General features: G+C 45.5%; 1 protein-coding gene across 5 annotated transcripts in view; it reads right to left on the reverse strand.

The window, feature by feature from the left end:
- The window catches only part of MAP3K5 (mitogen-activated protein kinase kinase kinase 5), a 160,078-nt gene extending 136,365 nt beyond the window's left edge, over positions 1-23,713 (reverse strand). For all 5 annotated transcript variants that reach the window (XR_010599700.1, XM_024113118.3, XM_042848192.2 and 2 more), the window contains exon 1: positions 21,636-23,713. Coding sequence is in view for 4 of the 5 variants with exons in the window: in XM_024113118.3 (XP_023968886.1) it covers positions 21,636-22,053 (418 nt within the window). In the remaining variant the exon portion in view is untranslated. The remainder of the gene's footprint in view (positions 1-21,635) is intronic.
- Between the last annotated feature and the right edge of the window lie 1,521 nt (positions 23,714-25,234).

Consider the following 25,234-nt stretch of genomic DNA (forward strand, 5'->3'; position numbering starts at 1 on the left):
TCAACTATTGGAAGGGAAAAGAGGAACAAAATTTGCCTCTAAGATTCAGTAAACTAATGCAAACTACAAAGAAATGTTAATATTAAAAGTAAACCTATCAGGATTACGATTGGCTGAAAAATGTATGTCAAAATTATTTTGATGGAAAATTAAGTTTTTAGGAAAGGTTTCTGCTTTCCACAGAAAGCTTCAATATCTTGTTGTCAAAATTAACACCTGAAAACCAAAATGCCACGATAGTGCCTCATGGGAGTTGTAATTTGGAAGTATAAGGCAGTCATTCTCCTCTATGGGCTAAATTGTTAGTCTGGACTACATCTCCCATGAGGCACCATAGTCAGAGACTTCTATGATGCCTTCCTCCCGTCTCCAAGTGGAGAGAATGTGGAGCATCATGGGAGATGTAGTCCAGCCAGAGAACCCAGCCCTGAAAGAATGGAAGCATAAGACACCCAAACTACAACTCGCATGAAGTATCATAGAACCCTTTTGAATTGAAATATTTTGCATTTTCATATTTTGCCAAAAAGTTTAAATTTTCCATGTAAAAAACCCTATTTTCTGACCAGCTCTAATCAGAATCGGGTCAGTCCCCTCACCCTCATTGCCCAGTTTATCAGCCCACTTCATAATGCCACCAGTGTGGTCGGCTTGTTCTCATCATACCATACCAGTTATTTTATACTTAACTTTTGTTTCAACTAGGCACTTCGTTCTTGTTATTTTTATAGAACAATGAAAACATTCCATGTGGTTCATAGCTCTGACCTTCTCTTTAGAATGCACTGAAAGATAGTATTTACCCATCATCCTATACCATTCCTTCTTTATATTGCTGTAATTTATTGCCTATTTGTTGTCACTACAAGTGTTTAACATGGTTTTCCTGCTGGAAGCTTTTTCCATCTAAGGCTGGCAATATAAATCAACCCTTCTCTGAAAGTTCACAAGTCATATATTCATCAGAATCACTTCACTATTTAGGGTTGGGTGGGGAGAAATTAAATAGTGTCACAGTACTATAAAAGACAGCACTTCAAGGTCACAGTTTCATAGAGCAAGCTTTCAACATATTAAAAACAGTTACATGGCTGCCTGTGTAAAAACCACCAGTCTTATGTTGCACACAACTCCCATGGAAAATAAATGGAAGACTTGCAGGATTCCACAAACTACAACAAACTTGCTTATTTTAATGGAGAGCCTGAAGCAGAGTTTATTTTAGCCAGAATTTAAAATATACCAGAATATGAACAGGAAATACACACATGATATAGATAAATATAAAATGTGTGCATATACTTAGGAAATTCTCGGATAGAGCTTAATGTACTGGTGTGACAACAAATACTAAAACAGTTCATAAAAATATATACTTCTATAAACACACATACAGTGTTTATGTGTGTGTTTATACACACACACACACACTATTTTTCCCCCCGTGGACTATTTTAGCATTTGTTTTCACATTTGTATATTAAGCTTCATTCAGAATTTGAGTACCTAGGAGTTTGCAGAGAGATATCAATTTAGTTTTATTTAATCTTCACATTAACAAAACTATTTCAAGATTAATCTGAGCTTTGCTGCTGTATCCTTTATAGTTATAAATCAGAGACAATCTGAGATAGTCATTAATAAGCCAATTCTCCCATCCCGTTACTAAGAGAATACAATTTATTCTTCTGCTACTCTGACAATGTTGTGAAAGCACCACATTGAGTTCTGCATCTCATGTAATTTGATTTTATAATCTACTTCTCCTGCTCATCACTGCAATTACAGATAAAAGCCTCAATACTACCTTAAACAAAAGACTCTCACATCTGCTGAAGTTCTACTATATTTATTTGCTTGCATTTCAGATTTGTGCAGATTCAATAATTAATATAAACTCTTTTCCCAGTTTTGTAAATCTAATGCAAGTAAATGCCATTTGATTTTCAGGTCTGTTGAAACCGGACACTGACTGATTAAGACAGAAAGAACTGTAGTTCTAAAAATTTCAACTTATACACTCTTTCTTGTGATCTATTCATTTGAATCCTGACGATGGTAATAGAGAATTTTGCAACTAGTAATAACATATGATGGATTTCATTGAGGCCAGCTAGCAGACAGCTATTCTTGAAGAAAAAGTTGAGAAACCAGACAAAGCATCAATTTATCAGCACACTGCTCATTCATACACAAACACAATAGGAGATAGAGCAAGACAGAAGTAATTAAACAAAAGAGACTGGAAGTTTTCCCATTTACACATCCATCTAGCACAACCCATGACAGAGGAGCAGGAGAGCTCTTGCCTAGAATTTAGTATATTTTAAAAGCGCCACTACAGTATTTTGGCCCTACCGTAGGGTTGCGAGGTGTCCAGTTTTCAACCGAAACGCCCAGTTGAAAAGGGACCCAGTGGCTCCAGTCAGCACCACTGACAGGGCTGTTTAAAGTCCAATCAGCAGCGCAGCAGGGCTAAGGCATACTTCCTGCCTGCCTTGGTTCCACGCGGCTCCCGGAAGCAGTGGCTCCTACACATGGGGGCAGCCGGGGGCACTGCATGCTGCCCCCCCCAAGCGCTGGCTCTGCATCTCCCATTGGCCGGGAACCACGGCCAATGGGAACTGCGGGGGCGGGGCCTGCAGACGGGGCAGCACACAGAGCTGCCTGGCCACAACTCCATGTAGGAGCAGGAGGGGAAACATGCCACTGCTTCCAGGAGCTGCTTCAGGTAAGCACCACCCAAAGCCTGCACCCTTGATCCTCTCCTGTGCCCCAACCCCCTGCCCCAGCCCTGATCCCCCTCCCACCCTCCAAACCCCTTGATCCCAGCCCAGAGCACCCTCCTGCATCCCAAACCTCTCATCCCCAGAGCCTGCACCTCCAGCCAGAACCCTCACCACCCCCCAAACCCCAAGCCCCTGCCCTAGCCCGGAGCCCCCTTCCACACCCTGAACCCCTCATTTCTTGCCCCACCACAGAACCTCCGCCCACAGCCCAGAGCTCGTACCCCCTCCCACGCCCCAACCCTCTGCTTCAGTCCAGAGCCCCCTCCCATCCTTCAAACCCCTTGGCTCCACCCCCCCACCCCAGAGCCCCCTCCTACACCCCAAATGCCTCATCCCTGCCCCCCCCCAAGCCCACACACCCAGCCAGAGCCCTCACCCCCTCCCACACCTCAATCTCCTGAGCCAGCCTAGTGAAAATGAGTGAGTGAGTGAGGGTGGGGAGAGCGAGCGATAGGTGGGGGATGGAGTGAGCAGAGGGCGGGACCTCGGAGAATAGGTGGGATAGGGGCAGGGCCTAGGAGGAGGGGCAGGGCAGGGCAAGGGTGTTCAATTTTGTTTGAGTAGAAAGTTGGCAACCCTACCCTACTGAATCAGGTGTAAGTAGTGATGGGATAGACAGAATTTAGTAATATGATGTCTTCACTTTCTTGATTCTCTGTGAAACTTTTCTGCAGTGCAGACCTTCAATGTTCTTTTTAGTAAGAAAGTGGCTCCTCCCCTGTATTCTTTTGAATTAGGAGACACTCCAAAGCTTGAGTGGGGTTTTTTACCACGTTATATCACCTTGCACCTAAAGATCTCCCAGCACTTTACAATATTAAGCCTCAAAATACACCAGTTAAACAAGTAAACTTTATGGAATAGCTTTCTAGTTGTAAGGGTATCTTTGATGCTCTAGTTTATGCTGGGCTGTCATGCAGTCTTTCACATATTTTACTTTTGGGGGAATTCTGCGCCACTGTGCAGGTGTAGAATTAATTCCCCTTCCAGATTTCTTTGCTTCTCCACAGAAAATGATGGGGAAGCAGAGGGAAGCCTCAAGAGCAGTCACGTGCCTCTCCTCAGCAGCATGGCCATGTTGTTTCAGGCGCCCAGAGCAGCTTGCAGAGATGTAAATCACTGCAGGAGGAGGGGGCGGGCAGGAGACACCCTGGCTGGTGGCTCCTACCCGATGCCAGGCTCACATAATGGTCCCAGCTAAGCTAGGGGTGGGGGAGGATAGAACTTCCTCTTCTCCTGAAAGAAACAGCCAGGGCAGGGTCAAACCCACCCCCAGAAACCTCCCCCAGCTGCAGGAAGCTCTGCAGCTCCCCTCCCCCCCGCCACACACACACTTCTTGACCCCAGCGCTCCTCAGGTACAGGGGGAGCAGTCACTATGCGGAGAGCTGCTCCCCCATCCACCCAACACCCGTGCATCCAGACACCCCTATACCCGGACACCCCCCAAGCCTCACACCCCCATACTCAGAACTCCCCACCAAGACCCCTGCACCCAAGGCCCCTGGAGAGCCTCCCCCACAGATTTGGAGCCCCCCTGAACCCAGACACCCCCCCCACTCAACCCCAACCACCTTCACCTGGACCCCTCTGCAAAGTCCCAATCCTTCTGCACCCAGAACCCACCCAACAATCCCCTGTGCATCCAGATCCTCCCACACCTGGACACCTCCCCCAGCTTGCCCCACACAGAACCTTCTCACCCCACACCTGGATCCCCCCCACACTCAACCCCTCTACATTTGGATCCTACCGGGCTGAGCCTGCTTGCACCACACCTGGATCGGGGCCAAGGCTGGGCAAACGTGTGAGACTCCTGTCCCACTCACTTGGTGTACCTGGCATGAAGGAGCAGAGCCCTGGGGTGTTTCTGGGGCAGGCCTAGCCCTTGCCCTGTGCAAGGATCTGGTGCAACCTCACCACCGAGTCCATGTCCTGGGGGAGGGCTGCAGGGTGATCTCCCACCTCCGTGCAGCCAGTGGCCTGTGCTCCCCCATGCCATGCTGGGGCCTCCACATTTATTTATTAACAAATAAAATATGCAGAACTTTAAAATATTGCATAGAATTTTACACTTTTTGGCACAGAATTCCCTCAGGAGTAATATTTTATAGTGTATATACGTCCATTTTCCCATTGTTGTCATCTCCCCTCTGATTTGTGATCAGAAATTCTTCAACTTTAATGCTCCCTTTTTCAAAATCAAAACAAGTTCAGGCAGCAATGATGAAATGGAAGCAACTAAACCACTCACCTTTCAGGCTACCTAGTCTTAAAAAAAAAAAACCCAACACAGCTTGCTGTTCCTGCATTCATGAATGTATTCTTGTAACAGGCTGCTGTTGAAGTGAAAGCCTTTTACAATCACGTCAACCCCTTACAGAGATGTGTCCTCCCATAGCAAGACATTAATGCAGCCTTGCAATATTCTACTCATCACACAAGTACATGTTTTTTGAACAGGTATGGTTTTTCTTTAGTACTTTCTTCATCATCATAAGGCTAGAAAAGTAGGTTTTGTTCTGGGGGAAGTAATTTTCATTATGATTTTTGCAAGGCTACTGTTTAAATAAGATGGATGTTACAGGATTAGCTCTACAAATACCGAATTAAATATTAGTAGTAGTGAAGCACCAAAGTGTTTGGTTCTGAACAAAGCAAAAAATACAATGGATCTCATGAAAACAGATATGTAAACTTTAAAGAAGTTATCATTGTAAATAATCCAGATAAACATAACAACTATTTATTTTTACCCAATGTGACCAATAAAACCTCATTAATTATTTTGTGATTGCACTTCACACAGGGATTCAAATGCAAAGTCTTCCTTATGATGCTTGAACCTGACCAAAGGCTATTCCTAGGGAGGCCTGGAAAGTTTCTAGTCCTTTGTTCCTGGTATCTGGCAAACACTATTAGTTCCAACTGTGGATTGGCTAAGTGTCCATGCAGCAAGCAGCTTCTGGTCTTCTCCCTGGATGCCAAGCATGCCACCTCCACAAACTGCATGAGCTCCAAGAAGCAAGAGACCAAAGGCTGCTGTTGGTAATGGAGATTCAGGTTGCAACACATAAAATGCCAAGTCATTGGGCCCACTCCTGCATGCCATTTACTATCAGTCTGCATGTGTCTAGGTGAAAACTAATCCAACATTAGATACATTTGCACAGTTCCTGTGTGTGTTGCTAAGACTTTTGGGGGCACAGTCCATAGCTCTGCAGGCTGAAGTAAGCTGAGCTGCTGCATGGTTCCATTCCATTGAATTGGGGGGGATTTGTCTGTCCTTCTGGGCACACAGGAGGAATTATCAATGCTCAAATAATTTCTCCTGAGCCCTCACTGCAAAATGGGCAGATTGCCAGCCCAAGTGAACGTCTCACTCAGGCTTTAGCCTAACCCTGAGACGAGCCAGAAAGCCAATGCTGAAAGCACCACTCAACTTGTGTGCATGGGCTTTGTGTGTGTGGACAGGACCCAGGTTACGGGAAATGCCCCAATAAGCATCCTGGTTAACGCTGCAGTGAAGAAATACCCAACTGCTCACTCAACCAGAACACATCATCTTCAAGAGCCATCAGCTAATTCAGTCCTAATAAGGTTCCAGAGTGACTCCCAGAATGGGTTTGGGACCAGATTGTTTTTAAAGCTATTTAGGCACCAAAAGATACTGGTAAAATCGCACTAAGTGCCTAGCCGTATATTTTGGTGCCTAAATATCTTTTAAAAATTTGGCCATTGGTTTTTAAAGGGATGGTTTGAAGGGTGGGGAGGGCAGAAATTCAACCCTGGCATATAGCTCTGCATCTGCTAATAATAAGCAGCTTTTATTGACTTAAACAAGAGCTACACTTGCTTGTATCAGGGATAAACTTGTTTTTAGAAGTACTTGTTCTTTGTGCCCTTAATGTCTACAGAAGAACGAATGAAGATACTGTGATGTAACCAATGTTTATCTCTAGCCGCGCTTGGGCTGCAGTTCAACACAAATTATTATGGACTTGTGACAGGTGCTTCCTGATCTGTTGGCTCATGGAAGCATTCCCAGCCATGGAACTGAACTCCTTTATAGTCATCAGAAAAAACACCTGGATGGTCCTCTGATTCTTTACAGTAAGAGGACACTTCACACTGTTGTTTCAATGGTGTAGACAGAAAGAACAAGTACTTCTAAAAACAAAGGAATTGTTCAGAGTGGTTGAAGGAATTACCGCCAAGAGAAATTAAATGAAACTAAGCAAATAAAATGAGCTCACACTGTAGGATAATATTCCATGAAAGTATACCATAGCTTTACTCTTTGAAACAGAACAGTTCACTGGAGAACTCATTGCAGAGAACAGTCATGCATTGGCTAAAAGATCTATTAGGTCTTTTCACTCTCTTATTTGCTCCTTTTAGATCTACATAGGAATACACTGCCCTCCTCTTCTAATAGAATTTTTGTATTCTGTTTTATTTTCATTTGTTACTGTAGTAGTTTTGGGCCACGGTTCGGCCCTCAGCGGGGCTGTGGGGTATCCCACCGCCTCGCTACAGTCAGAAAAGAGCCCCAAGCCCTCAATCAGGGTGGGGCAGTAATCACACAGTCAGGCAAATACCTAGGCCTTTAAGCAGGGTCTGGGTCAGTTTGTGGCAGCCCAGGCCCTAGGTCAGGGCGGGGCAGCAAATCGATAGTCAAGCAGGCACCCAGCCTCTCTAGGCCAGGGGAAAAAGGGGGAGTCTGCCACCCAAGGAATGGGTGGCAGGGGGGACGCAGGCCCTCCCACTCCACTGCGTCCCAGTCCGAGGCCCTAGCAGCAACGGACGTTCGCTGCTGTCAGTGGGGATCCTGGCCGCAATACACTGACATTGGCTCTGGCAGTGCAGCAGCCAGACTGGGGTCGGCTGCCCCCAGGCTACTTCCACACTCCCCCTCGTATGGTACCTGGGCCGTCTTAGTGTCGTCGGTGCTCTCCACCAGCATCGGCTCCTCTGGGTAGGTAGCGCAGGGCAGGCTCAGCTCCTCCTTGGGGTAGCTGGCACGGGGCAGGCTCGGCTCCTCCTCGGGGTAGCTGGCACAGGGCAGGCTCGGCCAGTCTTCCTCAGGGTACCTGGCGAGAGGTAGGCTCGACCAGCTCGATGAGTCAGCAGGCCGCTCGCGGCCTGCGGCTGTTTCCCAAGCGGGAGCTTGGCCAGGGACGTCTGCTCACTCCGCCGGCCTGGGCTCCATTGAACTCTGCAGGCGGGCTTTTATACTTCTGGGTCGGGGCCGTGACCTCGGAGGGGCGGGCGCCGGACCCGGTGGATCCGCCCACATTGGTAGTAGGGGGGGTTCGGCCCTCAGCGGGGCTGTGGGGTATCCCACGGCCTCGCTACAGTTACAGTTATTCAGGCTCCTTTTTTATTGTGCTTTTATATTTCATAAACATATTTAAACTTAAAATTAAAAAATGAAGTAAACATCTCAGTATGATTGTAGTAAGGTCAGGAGTCATTTCCATCTGCCACATACCCTTGTCAGTCACAGCTAGAGAAGTGGCAACAGCAGAACGTCAACATCGTTGGGGGGCGGGGGGAGCAGGGTGGGAGAAGGGAGTGTGTTCATTTTATGTTACTCCTGAAAGTAAAAATTACTGTTGCAACTAGCTTTGCCCAGTTTTCTGGGAACTACATTTTAGGGACTCATGCTGATAATTTTATGGCTATACTGAACTTTAAGAGGCAGCAATAGTTCCATGGAGCAGCACTTCTCCTGGCATTTTAGTATGTAACAATGTATTAATAAAGGGGAGGAAAATATTTCATACATCATGCTCAAATGCCAATTCTATTATGCTATTGCACTTTGCATGCTCACTGAGATTTGGCCTTTTCTATCTCCAACTTCTATGATCCAATTAGAGTCTGAATCTATACATTTTACTCAAGGATCTCAGTTGTATCCACAGGAGATTTGATTGACTAAGGATTGCATGAACAAGCTTTACTGACTCATCTTTATGATTATTAGAATAGTGCCTGGAGACCCCAACCAAGATCAAGGTCCTTTTGTGCTAGCTGGTACAGTGCACACACATAGTAAGAAACAGTCCCTGTACTGAAAAGTTTACAATCTAAACAAAGGGATGGGGTGAGGGAAACAGAGGCACGAAGAGGCAAGTGACTTGCCCAAGATCACACAACAGGCTAGTGGCAAAGCAGGAACATTCTTCATCTGATTAGAACAATTAGAGCTGGTCAAACAATGGCAGATTTATTTGTGAATAACTAGTTAATTACTGAAAATCCCAAATTTTGTAATATTCTTCACAAGTTACCTGACAAACTCTCACAGTAAGCAGGCAAATTAAACTGTGGGCCTACAGTATTTTTAGATCCATCTTTGAAACAGACTGAGCTAAACCCAAATAAGTACCCCTTTTTCAGAAGTATATGGCATTCTGTTCTGAAGCATTTGGACAATATCTGTATTTTATGCTTTAGGATGTATCCTAAACTGTCCACAGATTGGTTTTAAGATTTAGGCTGGGATTTGCAAAGGGGCCTAATGGAGTCTGGAGTTGGCCACCCAACTGCCTTAACCCTCTCTGGAAATCCCAGTCTAAAATGTTATCCATCTTCATCTCTCAGACTCACAGTTCAACACACAGTGGTTTAGTGACTTTCGCAACTGGGAGCTGATTTCTCCCAGAAATGATTCTTCAGACCTCCATTTCTCTTCTCTGGGCTCCATCCCACCTTAACCAGACCACTTAGTTAGGCAAGTAATCAGCCTGTACCCATGACACCTAGCAGCAGCAATAGTAATGTTTTGTGGGGATATGACCTGAGTCATCAGCTCTACTCTCCACAGCAATAGTGTTATTAGTTCTTTCAGTCACTCAGCATCTCTTGGCTCTAACCCCCTGCAGCAGCACAGTGTGTTTTAGTGTGACCTGTCTCAACATGAGTCCCATTGATATTGAGGAGTGGGGAAAGGGTTGGTGGTAGGGTAGCCAACCCTCCAGGATTGGCCTCAAGTCTCCAGGAATTAAAAATTATGTCATGTGATTAAATCTCCAGGAATACGTCCAACCAAATCTCCAGGAATACGTCCAACCAAAACTGGCAACCCTAAATGGGGGATGGTTTATGGCAGACCTTCTCAGTCCTGAAAATTAACAAAAACAATAATACTTCAGGATAGCTCTTTCTGCCACAGACCCTGTAATCAGAGCTGTTATTTTAGCATGGCCTGTCTCAGCATGGCTCCACAGAGCACTGGCAGTGGTTCAGCCCCCTCCCCCTTTTTCCATCTGCTGCAGAAAAGACCATGTTCAAATACTAAATATAGCAATGTAAACAAATGCTGCATAATCACAGGTGGAGAGTCAGCATTTCAAATGTCTGAAACTTTGCATCAGTAAAATAAAATCAGGAAGTAGAGAGAATTAAACGGTGAGAGGAGTAACTGCTAACTTCCATTCCATGCTGCCTCATTTTGAGAGCTGGTAGTAATTACAACTCGGGTGCTGTTTTACTGCTACTATAAATAGCCAATATTGTGGGAAGCATGTATTTTTATGCTGAGAAAAACAGTAAGTCAACTGCTAGGAATTAAGAACATTAGTTCTTTGGATTTCAAGGACAGAAAGTGAGAGCTGGTGTGTCATTAAGTGACAAAATTCCAGGAAAGCTTAAACTCAGATACAAATCATTTATTGGCCAATTTTCTGGATAAGCTCTAGTGTCAGTAGTATGCCAAAGAAGGAATCACTGGAATTTAGTGTCTCCTAAGGTAAACAAAATACTATCAGAAAAGCAGCCCAGGAATTTAGATCAGCACTGATTTTCTTCACTCTGATGTCCTTGTAAAGACTTGCACTGTGCAATCATAGCAAGCTATGCAAGATATAGAGGAAATGTTGCACAGATGTTGTTATACATCTTCCAAGCAAATTCAGCTTCACCACATGACTGTATTGAGTCTCTGAAGATTTGCTCCTTTATGCCAAATTTCCCCAAGTAAAGTACATTCCAGTACTGCTTTTAAGCCATGGAATTGACACCAAGTTTCCAGCCAAAATCTGTAAAAGCTACAAGACCACGCTACTAGACTAACTCAATTTTACTTTTCTAGCTGTTAGTGAACTCAACTTGCTTTATTCATTAGTTGCCATTATGGGGGAATTCCTTCCCTGACCCTCACTCAATACTGGTATGCAGGGCCGTCCCTACCTATGGTGGTGCTAGGGTTACCATACGTCCGGTTTTTCCCGGACATGTCCGGCTTTTTGGCAATCAAACCCCCGTCCGGGGGGAACTGCCAAAAAGCCGAACATGTCCGGGAAAAATACTGGCCGGGCACTTCCTCTCCTGTGGCTGCTCTGCTCCTCCCCTGACTCAGACTTTGGCTCTGTTTAAGAGCCAAGCTGCCCGAGCCAGCGCTACCGGCTTCGGGCAGCCCCCTTGCCTCCGGACCCTGCACTGCTGGAGCAGAGTAGCTGGAGCCCGGGAAGGGAAGTGCACAGCCGGCGGCGCAGGGTCCGGAGGCAAGGGGGCTGCCTGAAGCCGGTAGCGCTGGCTCGGGCAGCTTGGCTCTTAAACAGAGCCGAAGTCTGAGTCAGGGGAGGAGCAGAGCAGCTGGAGCCGGGGAGGAGAAGTGCCCGGCCAGGGGCACAGGGTCCGGAGGCATAGGGGCTGCCCGAAGCCCGAGCGCTACCGGCTTCATGGTTTGCCGGGCAGCCTCCAGACCCTGCACCCCCGGATGGGCGCTTCCCCTCCCGGGCTCCAGCTGCGCTGGGGAAGCGCCGGCTGGGGGCGCAGGGTCTGGAGGCTGCCCGGCAAACCGTAAAGCCGGTAGCACTCGGGCAGCCCTTTTCACGTGGCTGGGAGGGAGGAGGGGAAGTTAGGGTGGGGACTTTGGGGAAGGGGTGGGGAATGGGCAGAGGTGGGGCAGGGCCGGGGTTGGGAAAGGGGCGGGGCCAGGGCCCGTGGAGTGTCCTCTTTTTTTATTTTTTAAATATGGTAACCCTAGGTGGTGCCCTACGTAGCCTGAGCACCTGCACCTCACCTGCGGAGGGAACAGCCTGTCCGCGGGGTGGGGGCTAAGCTCAAGGCCTGCAGGGCCATGGGGGCAGGAGCTGTGGGGGGCAGCAGCAAGGCAGGGAGGCCCAGGGCAGCGCAGGGGATTAGCGGGGGAGGCATGAGGGCGGAACGGGGCAGGAAGAGGTGGGGCGGGGCAGAGCAGGGGCAGGGGTCGAATGGGGGCAGAGCAGGGGGGCTGGCCGGGGGTTGGGGCTGGCCACTGGAGCAAGCGCCGCATACGCAGCATGCAGCTGAATAGGGCACCACGAAATTTGGTTCCTCAAATTACGTGGTGTCCTACGCAGCTGCGTATTCTGCGTATGCCTAAGGACAGCCCTGCTGGTATGTCTGATTAGATTAGCTTGCACTGGAAGTATCAATAATTTAATTAACATGTGAAACTCACTACTGCAGAATATTATTGAGCCATACAATTTATTAGGATTAAAAGGAGGACTAGAGACCCAAGAAGAATAGTATTTGCAATTACATTAAAAGTTTCAAAAATAAGCAGCTGAAGCCAGGAAAAAATTCCAGAGCAATACACTCACAAGGTCACAATGAGATACTTGCATGGTGCAAAATACACATCAGTCAAGTTGTTTAGTCTGTGGACTTTTTTAGAGTAAATGACTCTGTATAGATTGAATCCCCCTGAGTTAGTCACTATATAATTTATCTTCGTATTTTCCATCAATTTTTCTGCAACATTGGGTATAAAGAAGAAATCTAGATATTACATTTCCTATGTAAGTAACATTACCATTCATTAAAAAAAGTAAATATAAGTTAAATGTAGTCAGAAAACGTTGCAAGGCGAACAAGAAATAGGAACACAGGATTTGCCTTACTGCATTAGGCCAGTGGTCCAGCTAGCCTGATTCTGCAAGCAGCCAGTACCAATTCTTTCAGAGGAAGGTACAAGAAACCCCATCTCTCAGTGTAAGCGCAGTGTGCCCAGCCATTTGATAGCATCGTCATCAACCAGGTGAAGAGCTAGTAGCCCGCTGTCGAAGTAAGTCAGCGGGCACTTGTGAAAGATATGCAACATAGTCTGACGTGGACCGCATCCACACTGCAGCTCGTTAGAGAAACCCCATCATGGACCATAATGGAAAAACCTGTCCCTCAGGGAAGTTTCTTCCTAACCCCCTTCAGTTTGTTTTTGGCTTGTGCCCTGAAGCATAAGGATCTCTAAGATTTCTCACCATCTCAATCCAAGGAAAGTACATAGTACTTATCTTTAGAGTATAAAGTATTTTTATAAAAGCATTTTTGAAAGACCTTCCCCCCCGCCCCAATAATAACAAAACCAAATTGCTTTCAGCACATCGACCCAACTTATTTTGCGAATCAAGTGAATATTTAGCCCTACTCTGCAGTGATTTTAAAATACAAACATAGGAAATTGTCCCATCAATGTAAAGGAAACTGCATTAGGCAAAGCACATTTCCTCACCTGCGTTTCTAATAATGGGCCTGATAGTGCAAGCACTCTGCACTCAGACCTCACCTCTTTGAGGAACTTTCATTCATGGAGAGCATGCAGGGACAGGCCTGATACCTTAGATTATTGAATTTTATGTTTTTCTTTGTATGCTCTTTGTTTACATTTTGCTCTTCATTCAGCTAGACTGTGAGGCGTTTGTTCTTATGCAGCATGTGTAATAATAAGTGACTGTGTAAAGAGCTCCACAGCCAACAGTCAATCCTAATTTTCAGTCTTCTAAAATAAATAGGTAAGCAAGACTAAATGAGTCATTTACATGAGCTAGATATACACCGTGGCTAGTCTACTCACTTATTGCCTGAATTTCAGAAATGCGCTGAGCACTCATATACCCCATTGTAGTCAACAGGATCTCTAGGTGCTGAGATCTGGCCATTATAATGCATAATTATTTCATTTTCTACAAATTTCCTTTTTAGTTTAAAAAGAATCATTTGGAACACCTTATGTTGGTATACTGCATTTTTGGTTTATATATTGATATTTCTCCATCTTATTGTTTGTTGATTTTACCCCCATTTGTATATGCCTTCATCTTTTAATTCATGAAGTACTTCTGCACTGCTTGGCAATTAAGCTGAATGAAGAGAATTTGGTACAACTCAACTACAGTAATGCAACACTGCTTTAATCTAGTTTGAATGTGGTCTTTCTAGACAACCTGAATCCATAATTCAGCTACTCACTCCCAGGTATTAGTTCAAATACTCATCATAATATGTCTGTGTTTTGCAGAAGGTCAGACTAGATTATAATAATGTCCCTTCTGACTTCAAAATCTGATTGGGGGTGGGGGCGGTGAGGAAAATGGTAACCTCAATACACGTACTGTTCCCAAATACTCATTATACAGCTATTAAGGCTGATTTGGCACTCATTACTTAAGCAAATAAAATAAAAAGGAACTTAGCCTGAGTAAGGAGGAATGCTGAAGCTGCTTGAATGCTCCAGGTATATGCAATTAAAACTCACTTGTTGGGTGTAGACAGTGCTAGCGTCCCAGCATTTACCAACTTCAGTGGAATGCTAGGCAAAGATGGCAGAACAAGACTATTGTACATGTAGTGCTGATGATTGGTGTTTACTTCTGACACTAGATGCTACTTAATATTCCTCCAGGTTCTCAATGAGGGTGATAAGCGAAAGTACAGAAGTGAAACTACATCAGAGATCACCTAAAAGTCAAACTATTCTAAAAGGCCAAGACAAACCATTAAGAAAAAGAAACAGTGTTACCCTAAATAAAATCTCCTGCTTAAAATTACAATTGATTTGTATGTAGCGCATTATTTGTGAGGAGTATTACCCCCAAAAATTATTAGAGGCCTGATCTTCCAAATCTCTGCTCAGACAATTAGGCAAAAATCCTCAAAGGTATTCAGGTATTAACTCTCATTGGGAGTTAGGAACCTAAATACCTTTGCGGATCTGGATCTTAGTCCTTACTGACACAGGTGACTTCTTCTTTATTCACATAACTGGCCCATTGACTCCAATACATTGTTTTCTGTGCAGTCCTCTCTGTCAGATTGCACCGTTTTCATACATTATATATTTTAAAGGGACTCTCTCAAAATTAAAAATCATGATGTAAGCAAGTAAGTTTCTTTACCTACATTATATAACCAAACAAGGGGAACACAACCTAGATGGAGCTACTATGAGTGCATAAATGGTTGGAAAACAGTTCCCTGAGAGCACTTATCAGTGGTTTACAGTCAAGCTGGATAGGCATATCGAATGAGGTTCCGCAGGGATCAGTTGTGAGTCTGGTTCTGTTCAATATCTTCATCAGTGATTTAGATAACGGCATAAAGAGTACACATATAAAGTTTGCAGGTGGGAGGTGGGAGGGGATGAAAGTGCTTTGGAGGATAGGATTAAAATTCAAAACTATCTGCACAAACTGGAGAAATGATCTGAAGTAAATAGGGTGAAATTCAATACAGACAAATACAATTACTCCACTTAGGAAAGAACAATCAGTTGCACACATACAAAATGGGAAATGACTGCCTAGGAAGGAGTACTGCAGAAAGGGATCTGGGGCTCATAGTGGATCCCAAGCTAAATATGAGTCAACAGTGTAACACTGTTGCAAGAAAAGCAAACATCATTCTGGGATGTATCAGCAGAAGCATTTAAGCAAGACATGAGAAGTAATTCTTCCCTCTATTCCATGCTGATTAGGCTTCAACTGGAGTATTGTGTCCAGTTCTGGGTGCCACATTTCAGGAAAGATGTGGACAAACTGGAGGAAGTCCAGAGAAGAGCAACAAAAATGATTAAAGGTCTAGAAAACATGACCTCTGAGGGAAGATTGAAAAAATTGGGTTTGTTTAGTCTGGAGAAGAGAAGATTGAGAGGAACATGATAACACGGGGGTAGGCAACCTATGGCATGCGTGCTGAAGGCGGCACGCAATCTGATTTTCAGTGGCACTCACACTGCCTGGGTCCTGACCACTGGTCCGGGGGGCTCTGCATTTTAATTTAATTTTAAATGAAACTTCTTAAACATTTTAAAAACCTTATTTAATTTACATACAATAGTTTAGTTATATATAATAGACTTATAGAAAGAGACCTTCTAAAAATGTTAAAATGTATTACTGGCATGCGAAACCTTAAATTAGAGTGAATAAATGAAGACTCGGCACACCACTTCTGAAAGTTTGCTGACCCCTGTGATAACAGTTTTCAAGCAAATAAAAAATTGTTACGAGGAGGAGGGAGAAAAATTGTTCTCCTTAACCTTTAAGGATAGGACAAAAAGCAATGGGCTTAAATTGCAGCAAGGGCTGTTTAGGTTGGACATTAGGAAAAATTTCCTAACTGTCAGGGGAGTTAAGCACTGGAAAAAGTTGCTTAGGGAGGTTGTAGAATCTCCATCATTGGAGATTTTTAAGAGCAGGTTAGACAAACACCTATCAGGGATGGTCTAGATAATACTTAGTCCAGGGGATTGGATTAGATGACCTCCCAAGGTCCCTTCCAGTCCTACAATTCTATGATTACAATAGCACCTTAGATTATGAAAAAGTGTGTGTGTGTGGGGGGGGGGGGAGATGAATTGAAAATATCTTACTTGTCACAATGTATGTATGCTCTTTGCTCCTTTCTCAGCTTGGGCAATGAAAAAAAATCAATTAAAACGGTTTCATTTTCAAATTCTTAGTGGTGCAAGGTGTAGGTTTCAAGCACTACTATATTTTAGGCCAAATTTAAGTTGATAGTATCCCTTTAAATACAAAGAACACAGTTCCATATGAAAATCACATCATTTTAAGTCTAATTCATTTTTGTCCTGAGTCGTCCTGCCTTTCATTCCCCCTATTTACATTGCTTCCTGCCATTTTTATTTCTTTCTTTCAGACAATGAAGATAGTCTGATTATGTTCTCATGCACACCAGCTCAATGCTGCTGTCACTGGGTTTAACATAGTGAAAGGGAATGTTTAATTCTCCATAATATATCATTTAAATTGGAAGCAGGAGAAGAATGAAAAAAACATTTGTATTTGTATAGGGCCAAATCCTAGCCCCACTGAAGTCAATAACAAAACTCCTGTTGACTTCAGTGAAACCAGGATTTGACCAACTATAATTAATAAAAAATCTTTTACACTAAACCTAAACTTCATGCCTGAATTGTTCAACCAGCTTCCTTTCGTTACTTCTTCATTTTAATTCTGACATAATTTTAGGCCCATTCAGTAATTGCAATAAATTAAGCTTCATTAATTGTTGACTAGTTAGATAACACCAACAATGTACAAGGCAATCACATTGCTACCCTTTATTGTTGCAAAGATAATCTTTCAAGTCAAAGTATTGACATCTTCTCTTCCTGTCCCCAGATAGAATGCTTCTATGTCTTTGCTGGTTTTGCCAAAGGGTAGCAGAATTAAATTAACAAATCTAGTCAATTTCATGGCTGCTATTCTAACCCATGTAGAGGTCAATGAAATTGTCAATAATCATGTCAATTTCATACTAATTGGAAAAGCGATAAGAGCAGCAAGCTGCAGCTGGAATTCTTCGGGAAGAAAGGAAGTCTCATAGTAGTAGGGCTAGATAAGGACAAGAAAAATAAAGACACCTCCCTTGGCAGTAACCCAGAGGCTTTGAAGGAGGCATACAATGGCAGAAACATTTCCTTCCCTTGGCAGCAGCTAGGAGATTTTAAGTGAGAAAAGTAAAAACCCCAAGAGCCTTCCCAAAAGCTACTGATTGTTGCAGCTTCAAATTATCAGACACCTTGCATCCAGAGGCTGATACAGAAGATGGTGTACTCCAGAAAAGTTCAGAGACCGCATTCCATAGGGATGGGCGGGATGGGCATCTGAGCAGAGCATTACCCAGGGCCTCATTTATGGGGTCTCCCATTCCTATCTTTCAGAAGTGCATCTAGATAGCAGACAACTACTAACTGAATTAGTTAGTAAACCTAAGATTTTTTGGGCTATTTTTTAAAAATAAATTAGGTTAGAGATGCATACCCCTATGGACAGTATTTGGCTTTTGCTGCCATATAGAGCAGGGGTGGGCAAACTTTTTGGGCCGAGGGCCACATCTGGGTGGGGAAATTGCATGCAGGGCCAGGGCTGGGGGTTGGTGTGTGGGAGGGAGTGCAGGATGTGGGAGGGGGTATGGTGTGCAGGAAGGGGCTCAGGGCAAAAGATTGGGGCAGAGGAGGGTTGCGGAATGTATGAGGGGGCTCAGGGAAGGGGTGCGGAGTGCAGGAAGGGGCTCAGGGCAGGGGTGCAGGAGGAGACTGTGGGAGGGGGCTCAGGGCAGGGAGCAGACTGTGGGAGGGGGCTCAGGGCAGGGAGTTGGGGTGCGCAGGATGGGTGCAGGGTGCAGCAGGGGGCTCAGGGCAGGGGGTTGGGGTGCAGGAGGGGTGCGAGGTACAGGCAGGGAGTTGGGGGGTGGGGTGCAGGCGGAGTTCAGGCTCAGGCCTGGTGCCGCTTACCTAAAGGGGCTCCGGGGGGGCAGCGGCGCACACCGGGGCCAAGGCAGGCTCCCTGCATGTACTGCCCTTGCTGCGCCTCCAGGTACCTCCTCCGAAGGTCCCATTGGCCGTGGTTCCTCGTTCCCAGCCAATGGGAGCTCCGGGGGGCGGTGCCTGGAGGCAAGGGCAACGCACGGAGCCCTCTGCAGTTGTGCTGGCCGCTTCTGAGAGCTGGATCCAGCCCAAGGGCCGTAGTTTGCCCACCCCTGATATAGAGGCAGAATGACATAGTATATTTCACAGTACTTTGATTAAATTCATATAAATTATGGCAAGGTTTTTACATTTATATAGCTTTTGTTCAAAAGCCATCGAAATAAGTAAGCAAAAGATGCATTACCTAAGTGTGCAATTATGCTATTATATGCCAGAGTTCCAACTGCCAGAACTAAAAGAGCTCACTTTCAAGTCTGATCTCTCATCACAAGTTTCTATCCTGAAATTCTGATGCCAAACCTAATATAATCTGAATTTGAAAACCTGATGCAGGCACATGAGGCTGAAGGGAAAGTGAATTTATCATTCTATAATCATAAATACTGGAATCTCTTGATAATCCTACAAGGGAATAAGCTGAGAAATTGAGTGGCAATTCCAAGGTTTTACCCACTCCAATGTAGCAGGTTGTTTTGGTACCCAAACCCTGTAGTGCCCCTTTATCAGCACATGGAGACAAAAGGGGTCTACGTGGAACCTTTTTGCCTCTCTACTGCCATTTGACACCACAACTCCTCTGGCAGCCAACTGCCACCATCTCTGAGCTCCCATCAAGTCCAGGTTCCACAGGATGGAGTGGAGGCCACACAAGTTACTGCAGGCCCTGCCACCACCCATCAAAGCCTGTGTGGTGGGGCTTGCAAAGAAACGATGTGTGTGCATGTGCACGTATATGTATGTGTAAGGGAGCATGCAGTGGAAGTGGCACACCATCCAGTCAGGATATGCAGGTATCATCTTACCTCTACTTGCAGAAGCAGAGGGGATTACTGATACCTGCTGTTACTGCACTGGTTAAAAAAAAAAAAGAAGAAGAAAAACATTATTGTAAACGTTTTAGCTAACATGTTCCAGACACATACAGACGTGGTCAAAACTTAGCTCCAAATTCTCTCGCAGTCAGACTGCTCCCTCCTTTTGTAAAATAAGAGGAAAAGAGCTTAACATGATCATTCTGGTTCTATAAAGTCTTTATGACTCTGATAGGCCGTTGCTATTTCCCCCCATTTGCCTTACCCATTTGATAACGAGAAGCTCTGGATGGCCTCGTATATGCAAATCTTTTTTTTGCCAGTGGAGCCAGACTGATTGCAGCCAGGGCTGGCTCCAGGCACCAGCTTAACAAGCAGGTGCTTGGGGCGGCACCTGCGGCAATTCGGGGGCGGCAGGTCCTTCACTCCCTCTAGGAGCGAAGGACCTGCCGCTGAACTGCAGCTGCCAATTGCGGCTTTTTTTTTTTTTTTTTTTTTGCTTGGGGCGGCAGAAATGCTGGAGCCGGCCCTGATTGTAGCAGACAGTTTACTGTACACACTGCCAGCAAGTCAAATAGTTTCAAATTTGCTACTGCAACTGTAGGTAAATCATGGTAGAGCACGGAGTTCAGGGACTTTCTTGGCAACTGTTTTACTCTATATACATAGTTCTGTTTAATCCCATCTGTCATGAATGTTTTATGCAATTGATATATAATGTATACACTTCCATGCATACAAATATAAAGACTATCCCAAATTTTGGTTCAGCACAAAGGTATTGTTGAAATATTCACACACTGGACCTAATTTTCAAAAGTTCTGAGCTCCAGCTGAAGTAAATGGGAACTGAAGGACCTCAGCACCTTTGAAAATCAGGCCCAGTGTGCCCTGGTACAGTAGCGGGGACAATAGTCAAAACACACTATATGGATATTTTAAATTGTGCTCTGTAAACAACCAGTGCTCCAAAGAGCACTGCCTGGTGGTTCGTCGAGAGCTGGCTTAATATTATTAGTTCCTCCTTCTTTTCCCCCAAATCACATTAAAGGAAACTATTTAATGTGGTTTAGCTAATATTTTTTCCATGTAAACAATGTGGTGGCCTGAGGGATATTATTTAAGCACCAGCGAAAGAGATGGGGGTCCAAGAAATAAGGTCTCTGTCAAGACATGGTACAAACCACAAGCATGTCCAAGAATCTGTTTTAAACTGTACTGCCAAGTGATAGTCAATAAAAGAATAAAACACCAAGAAAGAAAAGCTTTGTAAAAATTAAAATACTACGTAAGGCCCTGATCATACAGTTACACCGGGTGAACCCTTATTCCCATCCAGAGCCCTATTGACTCCACCCTAGCAGAATATGCAAAACTCAGATAGGTACTCACCTAATATAGAATCAATGACTAGAGTAGAAAATTGGGGGGCACTGCCTAAAAGGAGAGGAGCCACTAACCAACTAATGTGGCAGAGAGTGAGACAGTGACACACTTTCTACTCCAATGTCCCAACTACCAGGAAGTGTGAGAAAGGTATTTCCTGAAACTGTCAGGAATAATAAAAAACATCTGATATGATAAAACTGGGCCTGACCCTGTGAGAAAAGGAAAGAGATGGCATTGTGCTACATAGCAAACTGCCACCAGTTCAGGAGTAGCCAGGGATGACGGATGGTCTAGGAAATGGAACCTCAAACACAGTGTGTAACCCCAGTCTGAGTGGGATGCACCTACCCCTATCAATCACTTGTGGGGAGTCTGTCTTTTGCGGACACTGTGGTAAGGTTTGTATAGCATGTCACCCCAATAAAGTGCTACTGAATTGAGTTGACTCCACTGAAGAAAATGTGAAATGAGTGCTAGAGGTAGTAACTGACACATTACACCAATTGGGTTAAACTTATGTCCGATATGGACCGCATGTGGTATGTTAGCTAAAAACTCCAGGCAGCCCCAGGACCGGGGTGACACAGCCCCTCACTGGTCTGGATTGCACCCCAGAATGTCACACCCAGGAAAGCAGGTAATCAAGTAGGTGACAAAAACATCCCACCACTCTTTGAAAGAGCGAAGTAGAGCCCTGGCAGTGGCTCCCCGGGGGAGCTCTACACTGTGGGCTCCCACAGGAAGCAGAGAACTAGGGCCCACGCCAGCCAGCGACACCGGGGCGCCCGCTGGGGCAGAGGGGCGAGAGCTGCGGCTCCCCGAGCGGGCTGCTGCCCAGGGGAAGGAGAGAAAGAGAAGGGGAAGCGAGGCAGGGGCAGGAAACAGGGCGAGAGGCGATGGGCAGGGGCCGGTCGCTCACCTGCGTTGTAGAAGCGGTCCAGCACCGTGGTCTCCCCGAAGTCCAGCTTGGCGAAGTGCAAGGTCTCCAGGGAGGCCCCGACCGCCTCGCACGCCTCCCGCAGGCTCTGCAGGGCCCCGCTCTCCGCCGCCACCAGGAGCCCCTGGCTCTCCTCGTTGATCACGTAGGACACCGTGGTTCTCCTGGTGCAGCCGCCCTTGGCTCGGGCTCCAGTCCCCGCCACGGGGCAGGCAGCGCCGCTGTCCTCATTCCAGTAGGTGCCGGCTGGCGGCGCGGCCGGGGCGGGGAGGAGGCTCCGGGCGCCCCCGTCGGCCCCTGGCGCTCTCCGGCTGACCCCGCCGAGCCCCTCCTCGTGTAGGCAGCCGCCGCCCGGCGGGCTGGGCACCGAGAAGCTGATCCCCTCGCTGCTGTCGCTCATCCCTGCGGAGCCCCGCGCCGCGTCCCCGGCTCTGCTGGTGCCGCTCGCCGGGGCTAAGCAGATGCCATGCTGCGCCGCCCGCCGGGCTCGCCCTGCCGCCCTATCCCTCGCCGCCGGAGGCTCCGAGTCCTGCAGCCCGCCGCTGGGCGGGGAAAGCGGAGACAGTCCCGGCTTAGCAGCTGCCGTGAGCTCGCAGAGCCGGGAGGGCAGCGCAGTCCCGCCGGGTGCCTGCCAAGGGCACCATTGCGCGCCCCTTCCCCGCGCGCTGGGCTGGGCTGGCTTCACCTGCAGGGAAGTGACCACCTGGCGAGCGGCTCTGCTGGCAGCCGGGCACAGCCTCTCCCCGAAGTCACTGCACTTCTTCGCCCGCTCCTCCCCGGGCAGACGCTCCTCCTTCGGCTCTCGCCGCCAGCGCAGCTCCCTCCGGCGGACTGGCTGCCCCGATCAGCTCCTCCTGCAGCGGCAGCACACAAACCACTTGTGGGATTGCTGCTGCTAGCTACTATGTATCGCCTCTTGAGCCAGCTATGGCTGCAACCGCAGAGCGAGCACCAACCGCACCGGAGGCAGCCCAGAGCTGCCCGGCTCCTCCCTTATTCCCTCCCCTTGCCCAGGATTATAAAGAGCCGCATTCCTGCGCTGAGCGCTCAGAGCCGCGCCAAACTTTAGGCAGGGTTTGGTACGCAACGTCGCAGGCTCTTTCTTGGGTTCCTACCAGCGGTTGATTCGCTTCTTCTCTGCACAGCGCTCTCTGCTGCTCCATTCTGTGCTTTCTTCTTTGGATTTGTTGGGGGGCAGGTGACACCCCCACACACACAGAGCACTCCTTTTTTGGGTCAGGATCCCTACAATTACAACACTGTGAAATTTCAGATTTAAATAGCTGAAATCATGAAATTTACTATTTTTTAAATCCCATGACCATGAAATTGACCAAAGTGGACCATGAATTTGGTAGTGTCCTATTTATAACCATGAAAACACAGATTGTATATTTTAATGTGACATTGACAAAGTAAATCATGTTCGCAAGCAATATTTTTCTTATATCACCTATCTATAAATTTTGGTCAGTATGGATGAAAATATTTGTTTCAGGATGTGTGTTTGTGTACAGTGAAATCAACATTTACTGATAAATATCTAACCCTTCCAGGCCTACCTATGTCCAAATATCCCATGTCACACAACACATGTATCATCTGGTAACACTGCTCATTTCAGCTTTGGAAAAAAGGAAAAGCTAATGAACATCAGCCTTTTCTAGCTGACATCTTTGAATTAGTTCACTCTGTCTCCTAAAACAGACATTTCCCTCCCTTTCACATATACCTTTGTATTTATCTTAATCCTTTTCTTGTAAACTATCAGAAATGCTGAATTAGGAAAACAAGCTTTAATATATATTAATCTTTTAAAAGACTTGCTTAAAGAGGCAGATATATCTAGGCCTCACAGCTTTGGTGGTTAAAAAACATTTTACAAGAAGCTAATAGAACTACAGCTTCAATAAAAGAAAAATTCTTTGAGAAATACATATTTATTTGGAGATATGCAGTTCCCTGCTGTGTTTGCAACTCCTAAACATTGAAGCATAGAGAGTCTAGTGCAAGAAAACCAGGCACTGGATCTGACTATGACAGAAAGTGAAACTAACTAATCTGCTTTCATTGCTCCCACTGAATGCACAACAAAAAGTGAACAACATGAACAGTGCCAATAACACTGGTCTACAATTTTTGAGATGTCGTCTGCTTCAGAGATAAAATGTGATATTTATTATGTATTTTGATGTGCTGAATTCAAATATGACAATTAAAACAACTGATTGGCTACCGTTTCTAAGATATTTAAGTTTTTACATTTTATGTCCATGTATATTGTGTAGATAGTAGAGTTTTAATCATAAATTGTAAACCTAGGTCTTTTCATGTGTTTATGGTTGCTTTGCATGATACTATTTCACCTGTCCTGTTTATGTAACACTTTAAAAATCAGCAAAAGGGTTATATAAATAAAATTTATTATGAAGCAAAAGGCAAAAAATTCCTGACAAGGTCATTCAGTTCACCTTGTGTTATGAGGTGTGGTTCAGAGGAGGAGGATGGGAGAAAATGTGGGTCCTGTGACATTGATGGTTCAGGACCAGAAGTTTTATCCTCTTCCTCTTCCTCGTCTGACTCAAGTGAGAATGATTCTGGTGCATCGGGAACCGGCAGTCCTTTTCCGTGGGGTACTGGGCGTATAGCTGATGGAATGTTTGGATAATGCACAGTCCACTTTTTCTTCTTTGACACACCTTTCCCAACTGGAGGCACCATGCAGAAGTAACAATTGCTGGTATGATCTGTTGGCTCTCTCCAAATCATTGGCACTGCAAAAGGCATAGATTTCCTTTTCCTGTTCAACCAATGGCGAAGATTTGTTGCACAAGTGTTGCAGCATATGTGTGGGGCCCACCTCTTGTCCTGATCTCCAATTTTGCAGCCAAAATAAAGGTGATAGGCTTTCTTAACCATAGTGGTTATACTGCGCTTTTGTCATGCAAAAGTCACTTCACCACAAACATAGCAGAAGTTATCTGCACTGTTCACACAAGTACGAGGCATCTCTGCTCACTTTGGCTAAACAGAAATGTGTCCCTTTGGAAAATCAAACACTGACAAATAAGAGAGCACGACACTGTATGATTTCTAGAGCTGATATAGGGCAATTTGTTCAGCAGAGTGATGTAAGTTTCGTTATGATTGCATCATCCATGACTTCTAGGAATAACATGATGCAATTCATATCATGTATGATGCAATACCAGCTTCAGATTGCATCATTCATTGTTTTGCCTAAAAAGCAAGTACTGTCCAAACCCAGTCATAGATTTATTCATAGATCCAGTCAAAGATGTATTTTAGTCATTTCTGGTTTAAATTGAGATCCCTTCCCTTTATAACTCACTTATCCTCCGCCATTCCCAAGTCAAGGGTCATATATACTGACTCAATAGCATATCTTGAAAACTAGAGCCAATCAACAATTTTAAGCATCATTTTCGTTCTCAGTGACCCAGAATTAATAAAGTTTGACTACATTTATTTCAGAAGCATTTTGGCTGTAGAGCAGTGTAATGATACTTTTTACTTATGGCAGTTTTTCATTGTTCATACAAAACAAGTGTATACAAGTA

Source organism: Chrysemys picta, chromosome 3, assembly GCF_011386835.1.
Source record: "Chrysemys picta bellii isolate R12L10 chromosome 3, ASM1138683v2, whole genome shotgun sequence".
NCBI lineage: Eukaryota > Metazoa > Chordata > Testudines > Emydidae > Chrysemys > Chrysemys picta.